The sequence below is a fragment of the Leptidea sinapis genome, chromosome 27 (genome assembly GCF_905404315.1).
Source record: "Leptidea sinapis chromosome 27, ilLepSina1.1, whole genome shotgun sequence".
NCBI classification, from domain to species: Eukaryota; Metazoa; Arthropoda; class Insecta; order Lepidoptera; family Pieridae; genus Leptidea; species Leptidea sinapis.
Window position 1 is genome coordinate 10,682,413 of NC_066291.1, and position 23,435 is coordinate 10,705,847.

The 23,435-nt window shown below is 36.0% G+C and overlaps 1 protein-coding gene across 1 annotated transcript in view; it reads right to left on the minus strand.

Annotated features, from left to right (window-relative positions):
- The window catches only part of LOC126972670 (long-chain fatty acid transport protein 4), a 35,861-nt gene that overhangs the window by 11,150 nt on the left and 1,276 nt on the right, over nucleotides 1-23,435 (minus strand). The window contains exons 4-7 of the mRNA XM_050819554.1: nucleotides 21,365-21,602; nucleotides 20,539-20,788; nucleotides 13,347-13,545; nucleotides 7,431-7,541 (exon numbers count right to left, since the gene is read on the minus strand). Coding sequence (XP_050675511.1) covers nucleotides 7,431-7,541; nucleotides 13,347-13,545; nucleotides 20,539-20,788; nucleotides 21,365-21,602 — 798 coding nt within the window. The remainder of the gene's footprint in view (nucleotides 1-7,430; nucleotides 7,542-13,346; nucleotides 13,546-20,538; nucleotides 20,789-21,364; nucleotides 21,603-23,435) is intronic.

The following is a 23,435-nucleotide window of genomic DNA, read 5'->3' on the forward strand; positions in this document are numbered from 1 at the left end:
TTTTAAAGTTCATTCCGGCCCTTAGGTGGAAGTAATTTGTATGAGTTTTTCCCTCTCTATGGAGGGAAGCAGCATTTTCCACCCAATAATCAGATCAAAATCTTACTTACTTTCCGACTATGAGAAATGAAAAATATGTATAATATGAAATTACAACACGCAATAACGGCAGATAGGCGATATCGTTATTAAATTTGTTATTATAAACAATTTCCTTGATTAAAGACAAATTTAAAAAGTGTTTTATTTTTACTTTAACCTCGTATGTCTATGACAAGATCATCTTAAGTTGTTTGTTACACTTAAGAGGCCATGTAGACTATACAGCCTTCAGGCACATGTATTGTGCTTCACAATAATTCAATTCACCGGTCACAATAATTAATATTCTCAGTATCACCAAAACTACCGGCCTTACAGTATGTCAAACTGCAGTTGGCAGTGCCGGTTATTTTTAACCACCACGGCACAAATGATTTTCCTGACTGCCAGTCATAATGACTACAATCAGCCTAGCGAAACTCTCTAAGAAAAAAGCGATTCAATCGATTGTATAAAACGTTCAGTCATTGATAGATTGACATATGACGGCTATAATCTTGTAAAAAATGGAGATAGTCGAAATCCACTTGGTTTCAAGCGACTGTTCTCTTTCAAACTTAGGCGGATAATACTTCGTCGCCAACCGCCATACTGTAGTTACTACTACACTGGCCTGCAAAAGTAAGTATCACACTTTTCAAATTAAGTTTTTATCTTAACTATAGAAGGTAGAGATTTAAGATTAAAAACGTTTTGTTGCAAATTTTATAGGCTTTAATTCTTAGAAACTAAAATTATACATAAGTAACACTTTTAACTTAAAAAAGATAAAACCATGAAAATAGACATTTTTAGTTTAGTGTGAAAAAATTCAACTAAAATGTATTACATATTATTTAATTTTTAATAACTGGTATTGCCTCCTCGAGCTCTGATTACAGCTTCGAGCCGGTTTGGCATACTGAACACTAGGTTTCGGAGCCGATGTTGGGGAATATTCTCCCATTCTTCTACCAGGGCCTGCTTTAGTGCCCTGAGGATAGTAGGTGGTGGTCTGCGATTTCTGACTAGCCTCCCAAGCTCATCCCAGGCGTGTTCAATCGGGTTGAGATTACGACTTCTTGATGGCCAAGCCATCACGCTGATACCGACCTCCTGAATATACTCTTGTACGATATGAGCCGTGTGTGGCAGCATCGTATCATGCATCAGTATCGATCCATCACCCATATTTGCTAAATACGGCCCTGCATACTCATTGAGAATCTCTTGAGCATATCTTTGCCCAGTGAGGGTGCCATTTTCTATGGCTGTTATCATGTCATTTTCTGTGCGACCTTCTGAAGATATGCCAGCCCATACATGTACACTGCCTCCACCGTATTGGACTCTTTCTGAGATGCAGGCTTGAAGGTATCGCTCACCAGGTCGCCTGTAAACACTTCGCCTTCCATCAGAAGTGTAAAGGGAGAATCGAGACTCATCTGCAAACAAAATTCTTCTTCATCCCACTGCATGTGTTCACGGGCGTATCGCAGTCTCGCTACTCGATGCTGTCTCTCGAGTTTTGAGCCACTCGCTGGTCTTCGGGGTTTCAAATTTGCAACAGCAAGTCTTCTTCTCACTGTACTGTCACTAATGTAGTCCCTCCGGGTCTGAAGTAGCTGTTGCTGGACTTCAACTGCATTTTGGTGGCGATTTCTTAACACAGTGGAAATAATATAACGATCTTCTCGGGCACTGGTACACCTGGGTTTGCCATTACAAGGTCTCCTCAGATGGTGTCCAGTCTCTTCGTACCTTCGCTTTACCTTCTGGACACCCACCATTCTTGCAGTGCGACGCATACTAATGCCTAGTTCCAGAAAAGCCATGATCCTAGCACATTCTTCAACTGAAAGAGGCATGATAAATAAATGCTATGTGCTTTTTAGCATAAATTTTTAAAACAAGACCCATCGATCTTGAAAAAAATTTAAAACAGAAAGAAAAATGTGAATGGTAAAATTGTAATTTGGAAACGTCCACTTTGAAAGAGGAATGGTTTTGTTTTTGAAGTTTTTTTTCAGCCAATTCTTAAAAGAAGGTTACCGACTATAAAGTTTTTATGTACAAAATTAAATTCTCTTTGGAGTCCTTTTTATTGCGAAAGTATATCTTGTGAACTTAAAACGTTATCCCAATTTTAAAAGTGTGATACTTACTATTGAAGGCCAGTGTATTTCAAACTTATGTCAAATCTACTTCACATTTCGTAAAATCATTATAAACTAAAATTCAATTTTTACTTAGGCAGTCCTGCCTCTTATTACGTAGTGTTTACCTTCTATTTGACCACAATGGCAGTTAACGTGAAGCTTTTCAATCTAAAGTTTAAAAAAAAAGTATCACTTTTATCTGGTAAGCACGAAAATTAAAGCTGAGTGGTATAAAATACGCTTACTTAGTTTAAAATTCTGGAAAAAGGAAAACAACTGCCGCACATTACCTTCCTACTTTATGCAGTTAATTTGGATGTGGCTGTGTCACTGGAAATATGAAGGGCAAGTTCTAGAAAAGTAAACAACAGAAACGATTACAAAGCGTAACTGGGATATCAACGTACCGATAAACGGGTGTATATTTACTACATTACTCATCAATTTTATCACTGTATTACAATAATGAATATTTGACACGGTCGCGTTGACCCCAACATACTTGTAATAATAATACTTCTGTAATATTGACGGCTATTATAATGTGATAGTGTCTTACACGAGTATCCACGAGAATGCAAAAGAAGCAAAGGGCGACAAATAAAACGATGGGAGGATGACCTTAAGAGAGTGGCTGGCCCAGAATGGATGAGAATGGCGAGAGAGAGAGAGATGGAATTCTTTGGCGGAGGCCTATGTTGAAGGACAAGCTATTAAGAAAATAATAAGCAATTAGTTAAGGATATATATTTAAAAAATGTTATTATTAGTAAAAGCAATAAAGGTTTATTTTATTTATTTTTTATTTTTATTAGTGTCTTACACAAATGATATTTTATGACTAGCCTCTACCCTCCACTGCACCGTATTTAATTCGTTTTTCGTTTCTTCGACAACCTACGTTCTTACTCTTTCATATCTTCGAACATAGGCTTGAAAGTGTACCTATTCAAGACACCAACTGATATTCCAATATAAAACACTATTAGCTACTTTAGGTATATCGTTCGATTTTGAACCGATTTAAATATTAAGGACTATATCTTCATTTGCACTAATTATCCAGCGCCAAACTATGCATAAACAATCGGCACAGATAATAATGTGTCCCAGATAAACATATATGTGCTTTATAATATTCGAAATACAAAGGTGGCTAAGCTTGGCTGACTGTTTACGACTTGTCCATCAAAATAGGTTACAGTATTAATGGATTCGTAACGTAAGGGATGAGCTTCTCTTCGCCGGCAACGCTTCTGTGATACTCCTGGTATTGTAAGAGAAGTGCCACAGTAATCAATTAAAATCGGGTATTATATACACTGGAGAGCAAAAAAGAGCACTCAAAGTGCTCTAGGTTTAAAATTAAGACCTAAATCTCAATTTAGGTCATAAATTCTTAAAGTTTTAGGTCTAGCCTTAAAAATAAAAACAATGATGGCAGAGTTAACTTATAGACAACGTCACAATAGTCGAGGAATGGTTACTGTATGATTTCGTACTCGTTCACTCAGTTAGCATAGCGCGACCTTAGGGCGTACAATGGGTATAAAAGGTGACCTACCCCTGTCACCCCTATCAGTTGACCGTGAAACGTCAACAGGTACACATCGTCTCAATCTCCAAGGAAGAAAATTTCCCGGAAATGGATACAACAGCAGAAGTAGCGGCTCAAGCAGTTACGCTTTTGCAACAGGGCTGGAGTCAACGACAAGTGGCTCGTACTTTGCAGATAAGCCAGTCAGCTGTATCAAAAATATACCGACGGCACCAGGAGACTGGTGGCTTTCACCGACGAAGAGGTTCCGGTAGAAGTCGGTCCACTTCGGAGCGATACGATCGCTTTATCGTCAGTACTTCGCTGAGAAATCGTTCTCCCACCGGGGTTCAAGTTCAACGGGAGCTTCGAGAAACAAGTGGGGTAGCTGTAAGTTCTTGGACAGTGAGAAGAAGACTCAAGGCAGCAACCCTCACTTCAAAAAGACCAGCAACGGGTCACAAATTGACTGCAGCTCATCGAGCAGCCCGGCTACGTTTTGCAAGAGAACACGTCGATTGGACTGAGGACCAATGGCGCTCAGTTCTCTTCTCGGATGAAAGCAGAGTATGCCTACATGGTAGCGACAGAAGGAGAAGGGTGTACAGAAGGCCGGGGAGCGATACGCACAATGCTGCATAGCAGAAACTGTTGCGTACGGAGGAGGTTCCTGCATGGTGTGGGCTGGCATTTCAATGGATGCAAAAACCGAACTGGTTTTTATCGAAACTGGCCGCCATGTGGGAGGTTTGACTACAAATCGGTATATTGAAGAAATCTTGGGAGACCACGTCATCCCATACGCTGGTTTTATTGAAGAAAACTTCATCCTGATGCAGGATAATGCCCGTCCACACAGTGCAAATGTCGTGAGTGAGTATCTACGAGACGTGGATATCGCTGTTATGGACTGGCCAGCTCGTAGTCCGGACTTAAATCCTATCGAGCATTTATGGGATGAGCTAAAGAGAAGAGACGAGCGGGCTAGAGATCCTGCACCAGATTCAAGAGCTGACCTACAAGCGGCTCTGACCGAAGAATGGGAGGGCATACCAAAAGACGCAGTGAAGCACCTCATTGGATCAACGAGGAACCAATTAGAAGCTGTAATCAGAGCAAGAGGGGGTAACACCAGGTATTAAAGCTGTTATCATGTTTAATAAAGTTTATTTTAAAATGTTATGTTGTTTTTTCTTTTAAATTTTTATCCTTAATTTTTCAAGTTTCAGTACTCGCAAAGTTTAAAAGCATTTATTCTACAAAAAAAATTGTGCAAGATAAGAGTATTTGTACTCATTATAAAGCTAACATCTAGAAATTAAAGATTTTAAGACCTAAATTGAGATTTAGGTCTTAATTTTAAACCTAGAGCACTTTGAGTGCGAAAGTATGAATTGAGTCGATTTTTTTGCTCTCCAGTGTAGTTTCATCATGTTCACAGAATATTAATTCGTGATTTTCGCAAAACACATCTGAATATTGTATTGTCTTAGTATTTTTTGTAATTTTAAAACTTATTTAACTTGTTGTACTTTTTGCTTAAATTTATTGCGTCTTGCGTTTACTAATACATAATTAACAGCAGACAGTGTATCTACATGAATAATATTATTTGTGAGGATGTTAATTTATTTTAATATTTTCTATTCATATTCAAATTATTTTAAGAATTGTCTAGGTATTCTTATTACAGGAGAAATTTCAAATTGAATTGAAACATCCATTCAAAATACTTTTGAATCGTCGGTTATTGCCGTTCATAACGCTATCTTGAATTTGATTTATTTAACTATTTTAAACAGGATTATAACAATCCTATTAATATTATAAATGTGAAAGTTTGTATGTCTGGATGTATGTTTGAACTTCTTTATCACAAACACTACTGAATGGATTTTGATGAAACTTTGCAATAATATAGTTTACACACCAGAATAACATATAGGCTATAATTTATAAAAATATTGTGTGAATTATCTATACATTTAAATAAAATTGGAGTGTCTGTTTGTAATATTGAAATAACCGTTTTTTACTAAATGTATATTATGAATACATATACGGTACACTAAAATAACATTTTTTACAATTTTTGTCTGTCTTTTTGTTCCGGCTAATCCGGCGACTTTTATTGGTAGGTAGCTGATGTAATAAGGAGTAACTTAGGCTACGTTTATTTTAGAAAAATAAAATAATGTTGCAATGTCCAAGAAACGGTTTAACTCTAAAAATAATTTATATGGCAAAACTACGTTTGCCGGGTCCGCTAGTTGTAAATATAACTGAAATTTATGCGCGCAAAAATTTTGGTAGTACTGGTCAGAATGTGTTGACATGGCTCTGTCCAATCCAATATCTATTCATGTATACAATATCCTAAGTTCTTAAAAAACAATCCTGAGGAAAACTGTGGTCAACAGAACTGCTTAATTGACAATTATCTATGTCAAAAAGGTGTGAGGGTTGCATCTGCAAACATTGTGCTCTCTGAACACCATAATATAACAGAGGTAGGTACGATCGGAGGGGTAATAGGCATGTGTACATATCTCCAGTCAAATATATATGTATGTAGCAGATTATAGGTAAAAAAGGCCTTCAAAACGGCAACAGAAATAGGAGCACTAAACGTATTTAGTATTTGTTGCTTTTGGGCCCTATTTGTGTTAAGTATAGCGGAAACAACGTGCGGCCGCCCTGGCATTCACGGATACAAAACAGGTCGCATTTTCTTATTTTCGGTGATTAATAACAATTTCATATCACCATTTTTATTGTACCTAGTGGTGTCTATTTATTTGTAATACAGAGCGCGAATTCAATTCATTAATTTTGCTAGTGTTGCTTTTATTAAATAGCTTTGTCAATTGAATCTCAGGTGGAAACAATATTTAACAGGATTTAGTATCTTGGGCTGTTTTACATTAGATGGTTATTATAGTATATCCTTATTTAGATAATTATTTGATGATTCCATATAATAGGTGATAAAGATTTCTCTGCCATGATTCCCTAGTCTAAAAACAGGATGACACTAAAATAACCGCGACTGCTTAATCATCATCATGTGTTTTACCATAAAGTGAGGATCTCTTCATCATCATCATCTTCTTCAGCCGGAAGACGTCCACTGCTGGACAAAGGCCTCGCCCAAATATTTCCAAGACGATCGGTCATGCACTGCCCTCATCCAACGTATTCCGGCGAACTAGACCAGATCGTCGGTCCATTTTGTGGGGGAACTACCAACACAGCGTCTTCCGGTACGTAGTCGCCATTCGAGGACTTTACTGCCCCAACGGCCATCTGTCCGTCGAACTATGTGCCCTGCCCACTGCCACTTCAGTTTGGCATCTTTTATACTATGTCAGTAGCTTTTGGAGCATAGCCCTCTCCATTGCCATCTGAGCGACCATGAGCTTTCTCATAATGCCTATAGTTTGCGACCACGTCTGAGTACCGTGAGTCATCAACACACACTGGTTGAAAACCTTCGTCTTCCGACTCTGTGGTATTTGGGACGAGAAATTTTACGGAGCTTCCCGAACGCTGCCCATCCGAGTTGGATTCGACGAGTGACTGCTTTCGCGGATCTCTTAGTGTATTTTTTAGTGTAACAGAATACTCCTCAAATCTTGTATTTCACAACCCACCTGCGGCCGAAGTCCGTTTCCAAAGATGACCCGCACGTTGTGCTGCTTGTCGGCGGGAGAGGGCGGTGTTGCCAGCACGTATCTACACATTTCACCAATGTAGTGGGCTGCCTGAAACACAACATGTTTGATATGCACATTTAGAACACAAGTCAAATAGTTTATGTCATTATTTTATGATTAGCTACAGGTACTACGATGGTCACTCCATACACCGTTATTTTTAAATGACCAAAAGCACTCACTGGCGCGGAGAAAGTACAAATTACTATTAAGCGCCTCAATAGAACTTCTGAAACACCAAGTCTAGCTATCCAAGGAGGAAATGCTGCAAGTATATTTCGTACACTTCCCCGTGAAGTGATAGTAATAGTTCTTAATTTATGTAATCATATTAAGTATTGTACCTATAGTTATAAACATTATTTTTGGGAATAGACAAATGGATATCAATCACTAAACACATTTATAGAACCCACGAAAATATTAGGGATGGGATGCATGAACTAACTTTTGCAATAAGAAACACTATACAGCCAAGTGGCTGTATAGAGTGTGTGGAATCAGATACCGGCTGCGGTTTTCCCGAACCGATACAACTTAGGGACCTTCAAAAAAAGAGCATACTCCCACCTTAAAGGCCGGCAATGCATTTCTTGACACACCTGATGTTGCGGATGTCCATGTGCGGTTGCCTCACCTCTCCCTATCCCGTGAGCCTCTTTACCGTTTGCCCTCTCTTGTATAAAAAAAATATGATTTTACCGGTTTATCAAAGAATGTGTTGTATCATTTGTCAATTTTTAGATGACGTCCTAACTTAAACTGTTAACCGTAACCGTGCCGACTTCGCAGGATAAAGCTATTGTTAATGTTAAATAGCGAACTGTCAAACGTTTCAAATATTAAATATTCGATATTGACTTGATAGCTTAAGATCATACTGCTTAATTCTGCAAGTATGTTTTTTTTGATAAAACTAATTTTCAATGAACGTTGAAAGAGTATGCAATGTATAGCTATAGATTAATAATAATAATTATTATAACTTTTCTTTCTCACCAATAACCAAAATTACAATCAGCAACTCACCAAAAAAAACATATGGCTGCAGAATCGAGCAGTGGGATCTTGTACTATTGTATGTGACTTTTTAACTATGCCAAGAAATACGATGGTGCAAAACATTCCGCAGTCTATGTTAGAGTCAGCGTTTAACGTTAAATTTTACTTAAACTTTAACAGCTATAATATATATATATATATATATATATATATAAGTAAAACAATGCAACCTAGCCATAACGATACAGACATTTAGGTGACCCTAATTTTGCGAGTTTCATGTTAATAAAACATCGATTTTAGTGGGAATCTCCTGTGCAAACGCAGTCGTGTGGACATAAATAACGGAATGAAATAGAACAGGTAGATCTGAGGGTAAAATGGCTCAAGATAGCTGACATAGTGTGATTTCAATATCATAAATGTAATGGCATTCCACAATTGTGATTTTCAGGAATCATCAGGTGGCTCCTATATTCCAGAACCGATACGTTTTAGAGACCTGCAGGCCTAGCCACTCCCATCTTAGAGGCCGACATCGCTACTCTTAACCTCTGGTATTTAGCTCATATCAATGAACGGCTGGATTTTCTATCTCCTCTCTTATAAAAAAATTTTTGGTTACAATTTATTATTCCTACTATGAATTCGAACGCTAGACCTTCAACATGTGTCCCCCAGATCAAGATAATCATTTAGTAATATTTTCCTTAACTTCCAATCGTAGACATCTTCATAAAAACCATGCAATATTATTATAATAAGTTGTACTTTAGACCGACCTTCAAATTCTTAATATAATGATACATAATTATAGTGAATCGATCATTATTCAAACTTCATAAGTACTCGCCTTGGTTCACTATGAGTTTAGTATTTTATTATTTTGCAATGCCCTTTTGAGAATAAAGGGCTAATATTCAAAATTTATAGGCAGTCGTAAAATATAATTAGCAATTACAAAAAAATAATTACTTTAACGCGCGGTACATTTTAGCTTCTATTAACTATATGTAGTAGAATTTTTCTAGCAATAATCGCCACTAATTGTCCGATGTCTTTGAAAAATTACACTTTTTTGCAATTTAATTAATATTTGGAATATTTGACAAGGAAAAAGATACTTGATAATGGAGGTTTAAGTATCATATTACCGCGGTGTATTGCCGTTACAGCTTACTGATTAATTTGGATTAAAATAAAACCTGTTTGTTACGTCATTTCATTGTGAAACTTTTATCACTTAACAAGTAGAACATTCCAGATTTTTTAAATGTACATTGGATTGTTTGACTTTCAAGTTTTATTTCATTTGGTTTTAATACTTTGAAAATTTTAATAATTTTTGAACCAGAGTTTCGGCAGCAGAAACAGCTGGCAATATCAATGCTGTGTTTGGAGAAGATACGGCTAATTAATGCACCGTCCGTTTTTAGTTTCATCGCTTCCGTAGAGGAAACTACGATATGAAGAATAAACCCCGAGAAAGACCACTAAGGTAAGTATGGATGAATTGAATTCGATGTTAGAAGCCGATTCGCATGAACTACCAAGGAATTAGCAGAATGGTTTGTTAGATTTTAGCCACAATATTTACTGGAAAAAAATTGATAAATGGGTGGCCCATAATTTAACTGACCTACAAAGAGACACTCGCGTTGAAGCTTACTTTACATTGTTGAAAAGAAGGGATTTTGTGGTGAATTGTTGCGTGGGATGAAATATTGAATCTATACGATAATCGAGCGGACATCGCAATGGCTGTCTTCCAGGACCGCTGCAAAATTGCCCTAAAGCGAAGCTACCACAAAGAACAGTGATGGTAATTGTTTGTTGGTCACTTTATGATATAATTCACTACAGCTTCCTCAGATCAAGTCTTGACTGAACGTCGACCAATGATGGCGAAACCTCAGTGAGGTAGCCCCGAATCGACTCATCAACCAATCTTCCCCAGTGTAGCGCACGCTCGAGAAACCCTTTTAACTCTACAGGACCAAATATTTTAAAATCCTCCAGTACACCTCTACAGACCTGTCCCCAACCGACCATAATTTTTTTCCCGTTTCTGGGACAATTCTTTTCCCGTGAGATGGCTTCAAAAAATAATATTTGTTTTTTTAGTACACTACGGCAATTTAATACTTGAATCCCTTATATTATTTAGAAAAAGATTAGGGATAAGATGATATAAAAATGGCGTCCTAATATTATATGATCAATTTAAAATTACTTGAGTCCATTCGAATATTTTTTGTTGACCTTATTTATGCTTACCAACACTTTAAATATAAAAAATATGAAATTAATGGTTAAAATTATGTTAAGTGTTAAGATAAAGGACGTAACTAAATATTCCAAATGTCCAATGACCGTCGACATTCAACAAGTGGGTTGAACTGATAAAAGTATCAATGTTTTAAGTTATTATCAAACCGATTTATGTCGCTTAGATTTAGTTGAAACACGGGTCAAATTGGTTCAAGACATAATATCTTAGCGGAATTAACTCTCAAGAAAACTCATAATTTTTGCCATAAAATTATCCAAATGCTCCGGCAAAAATTACGATATACATCTTTATGAGTTTCTCCTTGGTGTTTCATGTGAAATTAACATGTTTTTTATTTATAAAAGCTTATTTCGTATAGTTTTTTTTTTATTTTCTATCCAGTATGCATCTTGAATCTAATGTAATAACACTAGTAGTTTTCTTCAGGTCCACTTCACAGCAATATGGACGCATTCGAAAAGACGTCAATCGAACTTCGAATATATATCAACCACTAGTACACATATGCATCTAAGTAATCGGTCGAGTCTAAAATTTACATTCTCTAGTCAAATGTTCGATTGCTTGATCACAGAGAGCAATTCATATGATTTCCAATATGAATTTTATTCTGGAAGATTCGAAGACTCGAGACTTGAAATGGCCTTACCGAATGCTCTTACTGTACGGCTCAGCTGCTCTTATTTCGATAAATCGCCATGCGTCAATTTCGCAACATCAAACCGTGTTTCCAGTCCATGTTAAAACAGGAATCTATTCTAAGTTGTAGATTTTCATAACCTGATATTGGATTATAATGGAAGCGTGTACTCATCGCGATGTCTCCGGAACCATTAGGCCCAGAGACTTGAAATTCGGTAGGAATATTCCTTTGGTCGAGAAGAGGTCAGGTATTTTATGAAATTTCAACCGCAAGAGGGCTAGCGGGCCACTTCGCTGGCAACAGCTTGTAGTATCTTATATGTATAAAAATCTCGTGTCACGTGTATAAATTTCTACACTGTGTGCAGTTGGGTCCAACTTGAGCGATATGATGCTTTTTTTAAATAAGTTAATCTCAACAGTAAATTGTTTATGTCTTTTAGAATGTCTACGACATACATATTTTGATAGCAAAGTTGGCCGTGTAACACTATGTTAATAACAATATACTGCTATGTTACTTGCAGCCACTACAAATAACAATTTGAATTACAAACTTCACAAACAATGAATATTCATTTAGTAGGTTACGAAAGTCTCACAGAACATTTGTGTAAGAAGCATGTGATTTGTATGTTGTGATTCGAATGATACGAAACTTAATTGTCAACCGTCAATGAAGGAAATATAGGCCTAAATTCGTGGTGACTGATGACACTCACATTAAGTTTATTAGATTCACTATCATCATTATCATCATCAGCCGGAAGACGTCCATACTGAACAAAGGCCTCCCCCAACGCTGCCCTCTTCCAACGTATTTCAGCCTCGGCCTATCAACACTGCGTTTTCCGGTACTTGATCGCCATTCGAGGACTTTTCTGCCCCAGAATCCATCTGTCCGTCGAACTATGTGCCACTACAGTTTCGCAATCATTTGGAATTTGGTTCACCTGAGGATCACCTCATTTCTGATTCGATTTCGCAGGGAAACTCCGAGCACAGCCCTCTCCATTACCCTCTGAGCGACATTGAGCTTCCTCATAATCTGCGTACCGTAAGATTCACTAACCATAACTCAAACCAATCAGCCTTTCATAGCCATTATAAATAGCTAATTTCAGAATGTGATCCAGCAGAGATGGACCCGCGACAACTCGAAGGCACGTCCCCTACCCGTTCTAATAATTTTATGCTCCATGTACTATTAAACTTTACATTGGATAATATTATTACATGCAATTTAGCATAGTGCCTAATATTTCACTTTTTAGTTTCCTCTGGGCAACTTATACTCTGTTAATACTCTTGTTAGAGATACTTGTTTAAAAAAAATTGTTAAAGAAAGTAGTCACAAAGGAAATATGAATAGACTTCACGAAATAAGGTGGCCCCGTGCACATATTAAGACAGTAAAATATTGTTATTAATATTATAAATCCCCAGTTTTTAATTACCAAAAAAAAAGTGTGTGTAGTACGCACGCAAGAAGTTTTTCTGCTTTGGCGTAATAAAACAAAAATCTTGAAAAAAATTATTCCTCCTGCTTTTGTAGAAAAAACAATATTGTAATAGAAGAATGTATTAAAATATAAAACCAATGAAAATATTATTATACCGCATAATTTAGTTAAATAACGTGTATATATATATATATATATATATATATATATATATGTATTGAAATTTATTTAATTCTCTTCTCAGATATATGAGTTACAAGAGTAGTAGCTGAAATATGTTACAAATAGTCTTGTTGACCATAAGTCAGGGCGCCCTTCAACCTCATATTCAGAAATGTAAAAAATAACTTAATAAAGGTTTTATTTAATACAAGACTTATGTAAACCTAATAACTTTAATATTAAACAAATTGGTTCGGCTGGTGAACGCTAGGCCAAAAAAATGTAACTTACCGTCGCCTTGTACTTCGCGCAGTCCGGGAAGAATTGAGAAGCCGAGAACTTGGTCTTGAGAACGACGGTGCAGCCAAACACCAGCGCCTGTCCTACACTGACCACCCCGCCGGCGGTATGGTACAGTGGCAGAGTGCAGTACACGATGTCGTCGGAGTTGAGTCGCATGTGGTGCATGCCTGACGCCATGAAAATAAACCTACGAACAAAACATTCCATTGTGTGCCAGATTTAGAGGAGGAAGTGAGGACGGCAAGCCATTCACAAAATGGATACGTCTTGAAAACACATAACTTTGAAGTGCGCGAAATTGCGCTCGCTATCTTAAGGCTAAGGCTGAGATCAATAGAGAGTACCAGTGGGAGGCTCCTTTGCACAGGATACCGGCTGGATTGTGGGTACCACAACGGTGCTTATTTCTGTCGTGAAGCAGTAATGTGTAAGCATTGCAGTGTTTCGGTCTGAAGGGCGCCGTAGCTAGTTAAATTACTGGGCAAATGAGACTTAACATCTTATATTTCAAGGTCACGAGCGCAGTTGTAGTGCCGCTCAGAATTTTTGAAGTTTTTCAAGAATCCTGAGCGGCACTGCATTGTAATGGGCAGGGCGTATCAATTACCATCAGCTGAACGTGCTGTTCGTCTCTTCCCTTATTTTCATAAAAAAGAAGAGAGTACTCAGACTTTACTTATACGTAAAACTTCGCTGAGTGTAAGCTGAGCATAATCTTTGATTTCGTTTTTCGTTTTGAGTTTGTTGCGCCCATTCATCTCAGGTCTGAGGCATTTGTTTTGGAATGGGTGGTAGTTATTTTGACTTTCAATATGTCACATCCTATTTTGAATAAAAATATTTGAATTTGACAGCTGAAATTTTACTGAGCTCAAGCTAAGACAGCCCAATGCAAACCTAAACCTTAATAAAGTACCTAGTTAATCTATCTACTTATATCTTTGGAATATATAATTAAATACGATAATTGGTACGATACGTTAGGTCCTTTTTATTTCCCTATTCACTACATTGTGGTTTTTCTTCTTTAAGATGGCAATTAGGCAGTCAAAAGCGATAACGATTATGTCAATGTTATATGAGAAATCGGTAAAAAACCCTTTTAATTTAAATACGCTATTAACGTGTACGTGTGTTGTGTAACGTATCGTCAAAGGTCAGAATCGGTCACTACCACTCGTAGGTACATTTAAACATTACTTGTTCTTGAACTGTATGATGTCGCATGAGGGAACATTAACGACAAAGTTTCAGAAATCTATATACATATATATTATAATGAAAATGGTTTTTGTTTGAGGCTCAATCACGCCTAAACCACTGATCATATCGACATGAAACTACCACCATTCGATGCGAAATTTATCCTAGATGGTTTATGAATGCTTATTTTTTTATTGTAATTGTAATAAGATGAATAAAATTTAATTTATTTCATTTTAAAATTCGCCCAGAGAAGCAGACGGGAACGGCTAATCATTACCAATAAACATAAGGTACCTAAGTAAGTATTTGTATGGATACTGAACGCAAATAAGAAAATTAAAAATATACATTATTCATAATAGTCTGCTAACTTAAAGCATTGCTAATAATTCTCACTCTGTCTTCTTCTATTGACCTAAGTCAGAATGAGAAAAAACACTTCTAAGCGGCTGCTTAAAGTTAGCGGACCATTATGAATAAGGGGGTTAATGTCTAACACCCCTTACATCCTGCCGTTTAGATAAAAACCACCTATTGGATCGATAGTAAAAATAACAGTACTATCGTAAATTTTGTCAAAAGAAGAATTCAAACACGCATTCTAGAATGTTGCCTATATGTTTAGATTATATGGTAACAACATAGCATTCGTGATTATATTATGTGTATAACACTTATTACGCAACTCAGATCGCAACATAGGTACGTATAAAACCGGTTACGGTTATTAACATGAATCTTGGATACTTGTTTATGACACGGCATTGTCAATTTACATAGTTTTCCAGCTTCCTTATCTGTTTGTCATGGAGGATGCCGATTCTTTCCAAACCGCATTTCACGGCTTTAACAGAATGTTTAGTGGTTGACTTCCCGGAAAACGAAAATTACAAACATTAAGATTTTAGAGGTCTAAGACGAGTTCAGTACAGAAACTAAATTAAAACGAAAAAATTCAGCGAACGGTAATTAATTCTACAAAAGAGAGTCCTCGGAGCCGACCCCGCAAAAGATGGCGTGACGACAGAGATGATCGGTGGGTCTTTGCGTGGAGCTGGAAAGAATGGAACAAGGAGAGGCTTTTGCCCAGCAGTGGGAACTTTAGGGCTATGAATAAAATGATAGTTGCTGACAAGGAACCGATAAAAATGTCTTAAACCTTAATATCTTAGTAATATTAAAATTTTCTTTATTAGTGTTTGGCTTGAATCCCATTAATGCATGACCTGGAGACATTTATCTAAACATCGTGGGTATTGAATATAGATTTCATACTAAATTGCCAAGTGACCTTTGAAATACGTACATAAGGCCTTTACAGACACACCATAAATAAACCGTACACAACCAGAAGTCATATCGTGAAAGTGCGCGCGGGTCTACAGCGTCACTAGTGAAAGTGAACAATTTAAAGATATATCGGACTTTTGCCATTAAAAAGATCAGACAGTGGACTTTGAATACAGCTCGTTTGGTTATTTCATAAGGTTTATTATTGTGAGGAAATACTGCGGATTTTCACTGTATTTTTTGCTCCAAAAGATAATCCTATTTTAGTGTAATTTATAATATGCGACCAAGAGACTCGCTTCGGCAAACATTCAAGGTGATAAATATCCTTACCCTTCCCTCACAACACATATATAGAATATAAAAAATTGTGATTTGAAATCATTAAATTCAAGAAAAAAGAATAAATTGTATGTGCTATTTAAAAAGTTTGCTAGAGATAAGAGCTCCTTCGGTGGTATTCAATTTTACAATTAGATCAGACAGTATACTTGGACTCACTGAGCATAAATTCAATATAAATATTAAAGCTTCTTTGACAAAGAAGGCGTAAAATATACGCCTAAAATTATATTTTTCTAGCCGTTCCCACCCGCTTCGCTGGGCGAATTTTAAAAGGAAGGAGCGTTGAAATTCGAAAAATAAGTAGCCATTAAGCATCTAGGATAAATTTCGCATCGAATGGTAGTTTTTTTTTTTGAGTTTCATGTCGATACGATCAGTGGTTTAAGCGTGGAAGAGCCTCAAACAAAGACCATTTTCGTTATATATATATACTATCTGACTCGACAGACGTTGTTCTGTAGCTGTTGTTATAATGAAATTGTTTCACAGCGGAACTGTCAAACCGTGCGTCATTAAATTCTTTCACAGAAAATATGTCCATACAAAACAAATATTGGAAATAAAACTAATTATGGGTCCCAAATCGAAATAAGAACTATTCTATCTCTCAAGTTGGACTAAACTGCACTCCATGAATTAATCCCCATTTAAATCCGTTCGTTAGTTTAGGAGTCTATCGCGGACAAACAACGTGTCACGTAATTTATATATATTAAGATTATATTAACTAGGCGATTTTTTATAAGCCGGGCTCGGAGTTTACTGTCGGATCTTCTCCCCATGTCCTAGCCCCTTGCAATATGTTGTTACTGTCACTCCCTAAATCAATCAAATCAAATCAAAATCACTTTATTCATTTAGGTCACGGAAATGGCACTTTTGAATGTCAAAAAATATTTTTTCGTATTGAATCTACCAATGGTAAAAATAGGATGTCATTGCCTACTGAGGCATTGTAAAAATTTTGAACTAAGACTAACTTTCTATGCTTCAATTGGTGTATTTGAAAAATCAAAGAGTTGGAAAACAGTAAACTACAACTATACAACAGTTGGCAAACATACCAAATTTAAAGTCGTTAATGACAATATTAAATGTTATTGCTTATGGCGGCATCGTGGAGTGGGTCGTGCTCCTCCCTAAAATATGATCAATGGATGCGATGGCTGGTCCAAGCGACATCTTCATAATGGGGCGCTGCTTATGTTAAAAGGCATAAAAGGCATTTATTTTCTCAATATTGATTTCTTTAGAATTCTTTTTGATGTCATTTCTAATAACTACTAGATACTACCGCTCTTTTCAATAAAAATATACAATATTGTACAGTCATTTCTATCGCTATAAAATAATCACAATCTAGTCCCAGGCTGTCCGATCATTTAGATATTCAGCAGTGGAGTAATAGGATTTACGACACAGCCATTTTTATATATGTTGGCTGGATAATCCCGAAATTGGGAACTCGGTATCATGTAGTAAAAATTGTTTACGTATGTGTATTGATGCATACTATACTGCTCAATAACTGTAGTGGTTTTTTTTAATAGAATACTTTTAATTTTTAACTTACACATGTAAGTCATTACATTTAGTATTTCTGTTGCGTCACTTTACATAGATTGTAAACAAAGTAATTTGGAAGTCGAATGTCTTGCCACTTCTTCATATTAAAGCTCAACCTTATGCGAAATGGTGGTAAATAGTAACGATTATAACTTTTGACATTTAAGTGTCATTACTTTGAACTAAATGAAAAAAGTGATATGATTTATACACTTACTTTTATGTTTTAACAGGGCCAAGACCATGTAACATAACATGGCATAAAAGGCCTTTATTTTCTGCAAATTGATTCCTATATGTTTAATACAACAATTAAAACACTACCACTACTTCGTTAAAAACGCGCTCTCAGGTTTAAGCAATGGCGAAAAAAAATTGTTACACATTTTATTATATGTGTCAACGTTATTTTATAAGATAATATAATGAGACATGAAAGACATTCACCTGATAGTAAGTGATACACTTTTGATTGAATTGATTTTTCTGTTATTGAGAGCAGTTTTTAATTGTGGAATCATAGCCTGTTAGGTCTAGACAACCTTAGAAAGAAAGCAATTCTTTACAATATTCAAAGGTATTGACAAAAATGTTTTGAACCTCTGAAACTTTGTTTATATTATTTATCTCGCCTTGTTGGCCTTAATATAGGCGATATCATATGCAAAGATGCCTCCAACTTACGACTAATTGACATAAAGTTTGGAACCCATTAAATAGTCAGAAAAAGTAAGATTTGCATTTCTTAAATGATTTATAGCTAGTGGCTTGCAAGCTAGCGAGTTTTTTAAATGACATTTTTACCAGTGGAAGGCTCCTTTGCACAGGATGCCGGCTAGATTATGGGTACCACAACGGCACCTATTTCTGCCGTGAAGCAGTAATTTATTTATTCGATCCACCAGTGATAATTATATTAATTCAAGCAACAATAAAATATTTAATCTAAAGTTAATTCTAAATGCATTATCGTTTAAGGTAGATACAGCATGCAATTAATATAAAGCTTACAAATATTTATATCAAATGAAGTACTTATACATAATTTAAAAAACGTATTAACTTATTACCGAAAAAAAACACAGTGAAATAGTCCTAGGTAGTTCGCTAAATTGAAATCAGTTAAATATAAAATATATTTTGTTAATATTACAAATTATTTAATTTATCACATAATAAAATTTTACTTCGAAATGTTTTGAGTGAGTCCCCGAAAGGATCCAAATATTTGCAACTATCGTTTAGTATTTTAGACATCCTGGAAATTGGTGAGTTATTGCCGATTATGCCGACCGAACACTTTTTTCGAAAAGGTCTTTGAAGAAGTGTTATTGCTTTGCGGGGATATCGAAAGGGAACATAAAATTTAATCTTGGAAACTAAATCAGGATTATCATAGATGTTGTTAAGGCTCTCATATAGAAACATCAAATCCAACAAATCTCTTCTTTGGCTCAAGCTATGTATATTAAAATATGTTAGCCTTTCTTTAAACGAAGAAAGTTCTCTAGCTTTTCTTTGAGAGAAAGCTAGATGATAGAGAAAACGCCTTTGTATCCTCTCAATTCTAAGGCAGTGTGTTGAATAATGTGGCCTCCATATGACACTACCATACTCTAGTACACTTCTTACCAAGCTGTTATATAAAAGTATTTTGTTGTGTACATTTCGGAATACTTTGCTGTGCCTCAGGACAAAACCCAACATCTTTGAGGCTTTACTGACTATATTATTTATGTGTGGAATAAATGTTAGCTTCTCATCAAAGACCACACCAAGATCCCTGATGATATTTAGGCGTTTTAAAGGAACATTAGCAATTACATAAGGGTAATAATTGGGATTAACTTCAGGATTATTCCGAGTGAACGATATACAAGATCATTTTTCTGTGTTAAGTACCATTCCGTTAACCTTACACCAATGATACAATTGATTTAGATCTTCCTGTAAGAGTTTAGCGTCTTCAAAGTCCTCAATGATCTTAAGGAGCTTAAGGTCATCAGCAAACATGAAGGGTGTTGAATGTTGAAAACTATTTGGCAGGTCATTAATGAAGGTATTAAAAAGTAAAGGGCCTAGGTGCGAGCCTTGAGGAACTCCAGATGTTATGTTAAACTTTATAGAGTCATAACCATTTGCAACAACATAGAAACACCGATTATTGAGGTAAGATTTTAACCAGTCCAATATAGATCCAGTTATACCATATGCTGATAATTTTATAAGGAGAACTGAAATGGGAACCAGGTCAAATGCCTTGCTAAAGTCTGTATAGACTACATCAACTCTTCTTTTGTCAACAGAGTCGATTAAAATTTCAGTATAGGTAACTAAATTGGTGTTGGTAGATCTCCCTGTTATAAAACCGTGTTGATGCTGACTAAGACAACCCTTAAACTGAGCATATATGTATGGATAAATTAAAGTCTCAAAAATTTTTCCGAACACTGAAAGAATAGATATTGGCCTGTAGTTCTCTACTTTTTCATTATTACCACTTTTAAAAAAGTAAGTAATGTATAAACATTATTGTTTTTCGGTCCGAAAGATGCCGTAGCAAGTGAAATTACTGGGCAAATGAGACATAACATCTTATGTCTCAAGGTGTCGAACGCAATTGTAGAGCCGCTCAGAAATTTTGGGTTTTTCAAGAATCCTGAGCGGCACTGCATGGTAACGGGCAGGGCGTACCAATACCATCTGCTGAACGTCGTGCTCGTCTCATCCCTAATTTTCATAAAAAAAATATTAAAGAGAAATTTTTAATTACCTTGAGTTTGAAATTACTGCTGCCTTAGGTAATCCTGTAGTCCCAGATGTATAGATATAAAGTATGTTTCCTAGGAAGCCATCTGCATCTGCCTTTGTCCATGTGGCTGGTGGTGTTGCCTCAATCAACTTAGTTAAGTTAGGGATGCCATCACCACTAGCCTCCTCACTTTTGGCCGAGTTCAAGCTAGGTCGTGAGAATTTAAACAGCTTTAATGAGGTATCAAGTTCACTGGATATATCTTGAATCGCTAAAATAAAATATTTACATATATATTTTATATTTAAAATATGAGATATTTGGAAGATGGCATTAATTACCATTTACACATGCTATAATGGTTTGTCAGTGAGTCTTGTGTCTATATATGATCTATTAAGCAATGGCCTAAGCACTATTGCAGCTTGCTATTATTACATTATGAAATTGTTATAACACCAACATAGACTTTATAATGTGATCAGATAGATTCACATAGATGGTTAAATAATTGATGGGGGCAAAAATGTGATTTTTTTTAAAACTCATATCTGCTAGCTTTGATAAGCCATTTTGTGAGTTTCAGTAATTAGTGTTTTTTTCTAATATAGGCTGGAGATTTTGTTAGGCATGGTTGCGATCTTTGTTATCTTGCAAGGATAGCGATGTCATCGGCGAAGTGATGTTTACGTAAAAAAGACTGTAAAAACTCCTTCATCACTCATCTATAATTTCAGTGTTGTTGGAACAGACCATGGTTAGTGGTGAGCAGTAACAATAAGGTGACCTTCTAAGCAACAGCTTGTTATCTTAAATACATATCCACAAAAAGTATTAAAGTACTTGCCTGATAAGTACTCTTCAGAGAATATTAGAACATCACATTTTGCAACATTTATTGAATGCAATAGAGCTTTGCCTCTTTGGTTTGTGTTGATGAGTGGTGTTACAGCCCCAAGGCGAGCATTTCCTAACCAGAGAGCAGGCATTTCTGGACAGTTGCTTGTGAAGAGTCCAACGATGGAGCCTTTCTTGACGCCTTGTGCTTTCATGACTGCTGTCATACGTAAACTAAAATCTTCCACCTAAAAATTTAAAGAATATTTTTCTGCAATAAGAAATACAAAAAACAAAGACAATATTCACCAGATGGTATGTAAAATAGAGTACAATGTAGTGCACTCCCGACTCTTAATTTAAAACTCTAAATTCTATGCAGCATCATAATTGATTTTTACTCTTGACAGTCAATGGTAAGTATATCCCAGTAATTTTATACTACTGCACCCTTCAAGCCAAACCACAAACAGTGCTTGCTATGATAGTGGCAGAAAAAATGTGGTACCCATCCAGCCAGCATCAAATTCTAAAGTGCCTCCCACTTTGACATAGAATGAGTCTGGAAAACTGTAACTTATAAAATATAACTTAAAAGTTCTACATATTATATAAGAATTTATAAAGATACGATATTAAACTCCGAACAACACAAATCAGGAATAAATGTTATCTGGATTTAGGGAGTTTATCCACATTGTGGTTCTGCAGGAACTAACTCCCATGTACAATGGCCCAAACAAAAACCTACTCTTAGAACCCTTAGTTTAACTGGGCTGTTTATACAATTAGCCTCTTGGTTGGGCCATTGTGCGTGTTCATTCATCTTCTTACTCCAAATAGCCTATATTGACCCAGAAGTGTTAGTAGTCTTTTAAAATTTCTGCAGACATCCGGGAGTGATTCCGGTAATTGGAGGATTTGTGCCCATTGCTAGGCCACACTCCTGCATTCCATAAGGACATTTTCTGGCATTTCTTCTGCCTCCATGCGTCCTCTGCACAAAGGGCTGTCTGTTACACCTATGTTAGATACATGGTTATTTAAGGGACAGTGATCACTGACAACACCTTCTATTTTAAACCGACTTCCAAAGATCAGGATGTTCTCAATTCATCGGTATGTTTGTTACCTTAGAACTTTCGACTGGGTGAACCAATTTTGATAATTATTTTTTTATTTGAAAGCTGGTGGCGTCCCATGTGGTTCGTCTCTGGTTCTGACAATGGCATCCATGAGAAAATCATAAGTCTTACATTTGCTATAAGTATGTGTGCGACAAATTTACGAAGAACTCAATTTCGCACCAACCGATCTTGATGACTCTTTTTTAATTGGAAAGGGTATACATCAAAGGTAGTTTAGTGAGAGTTTGGTATGGTTCTGATTATGTGATCCATGACAAAGTAACTCAATTCTTAGGAGCAAATTAAAGATACTTGGCCTAATCTTTTTTTTATGCTATCTGGACATTTGAGTCACCTACCATAACATTGTTACGGTTACGTAATTGTTGTAGTTGATGATCAATGGAACTCCTTAAAGATTTACAGTAAGGGTGTGATATGTGGCAGAATTTCTTTAACTGTCTATAATCAAATTGCAATGTGCTGACGTTCATTGCTGCATTGCAAAATTTTGTAGATCTACACATATTTAGACAAATTATTAGTTGGTACTGCAGATTCGAGTAAAGCCCAAAACCTTGATTACTCAAAATTTATATGTAGAAGTTATTATAACATTCCTAACAAGTCATTTTAATACTTATTTTCATACCACAACATGATACATAAGATAATAAATTATTTCATCTCTTTTACTATAATTTGGTTTCATAATGGTATATTATGATGAGTTTACCTTGTTTTTTTACACATCATGGCTAAGACTAATATTGCAGCCCTATAAGATAAATCCCAGATGCTGGAAACTCTTGGATTAAATCACACACAATAAGACAATGTCAATTGATTTTATGACAGAATCTAGGGGATGTAAAACAGGGTATTGCTATTTATTTCAAAAGTGGTATTAGTTGGTTAACATTTTTAAGTGAATCATTAATTATTATTCTATGC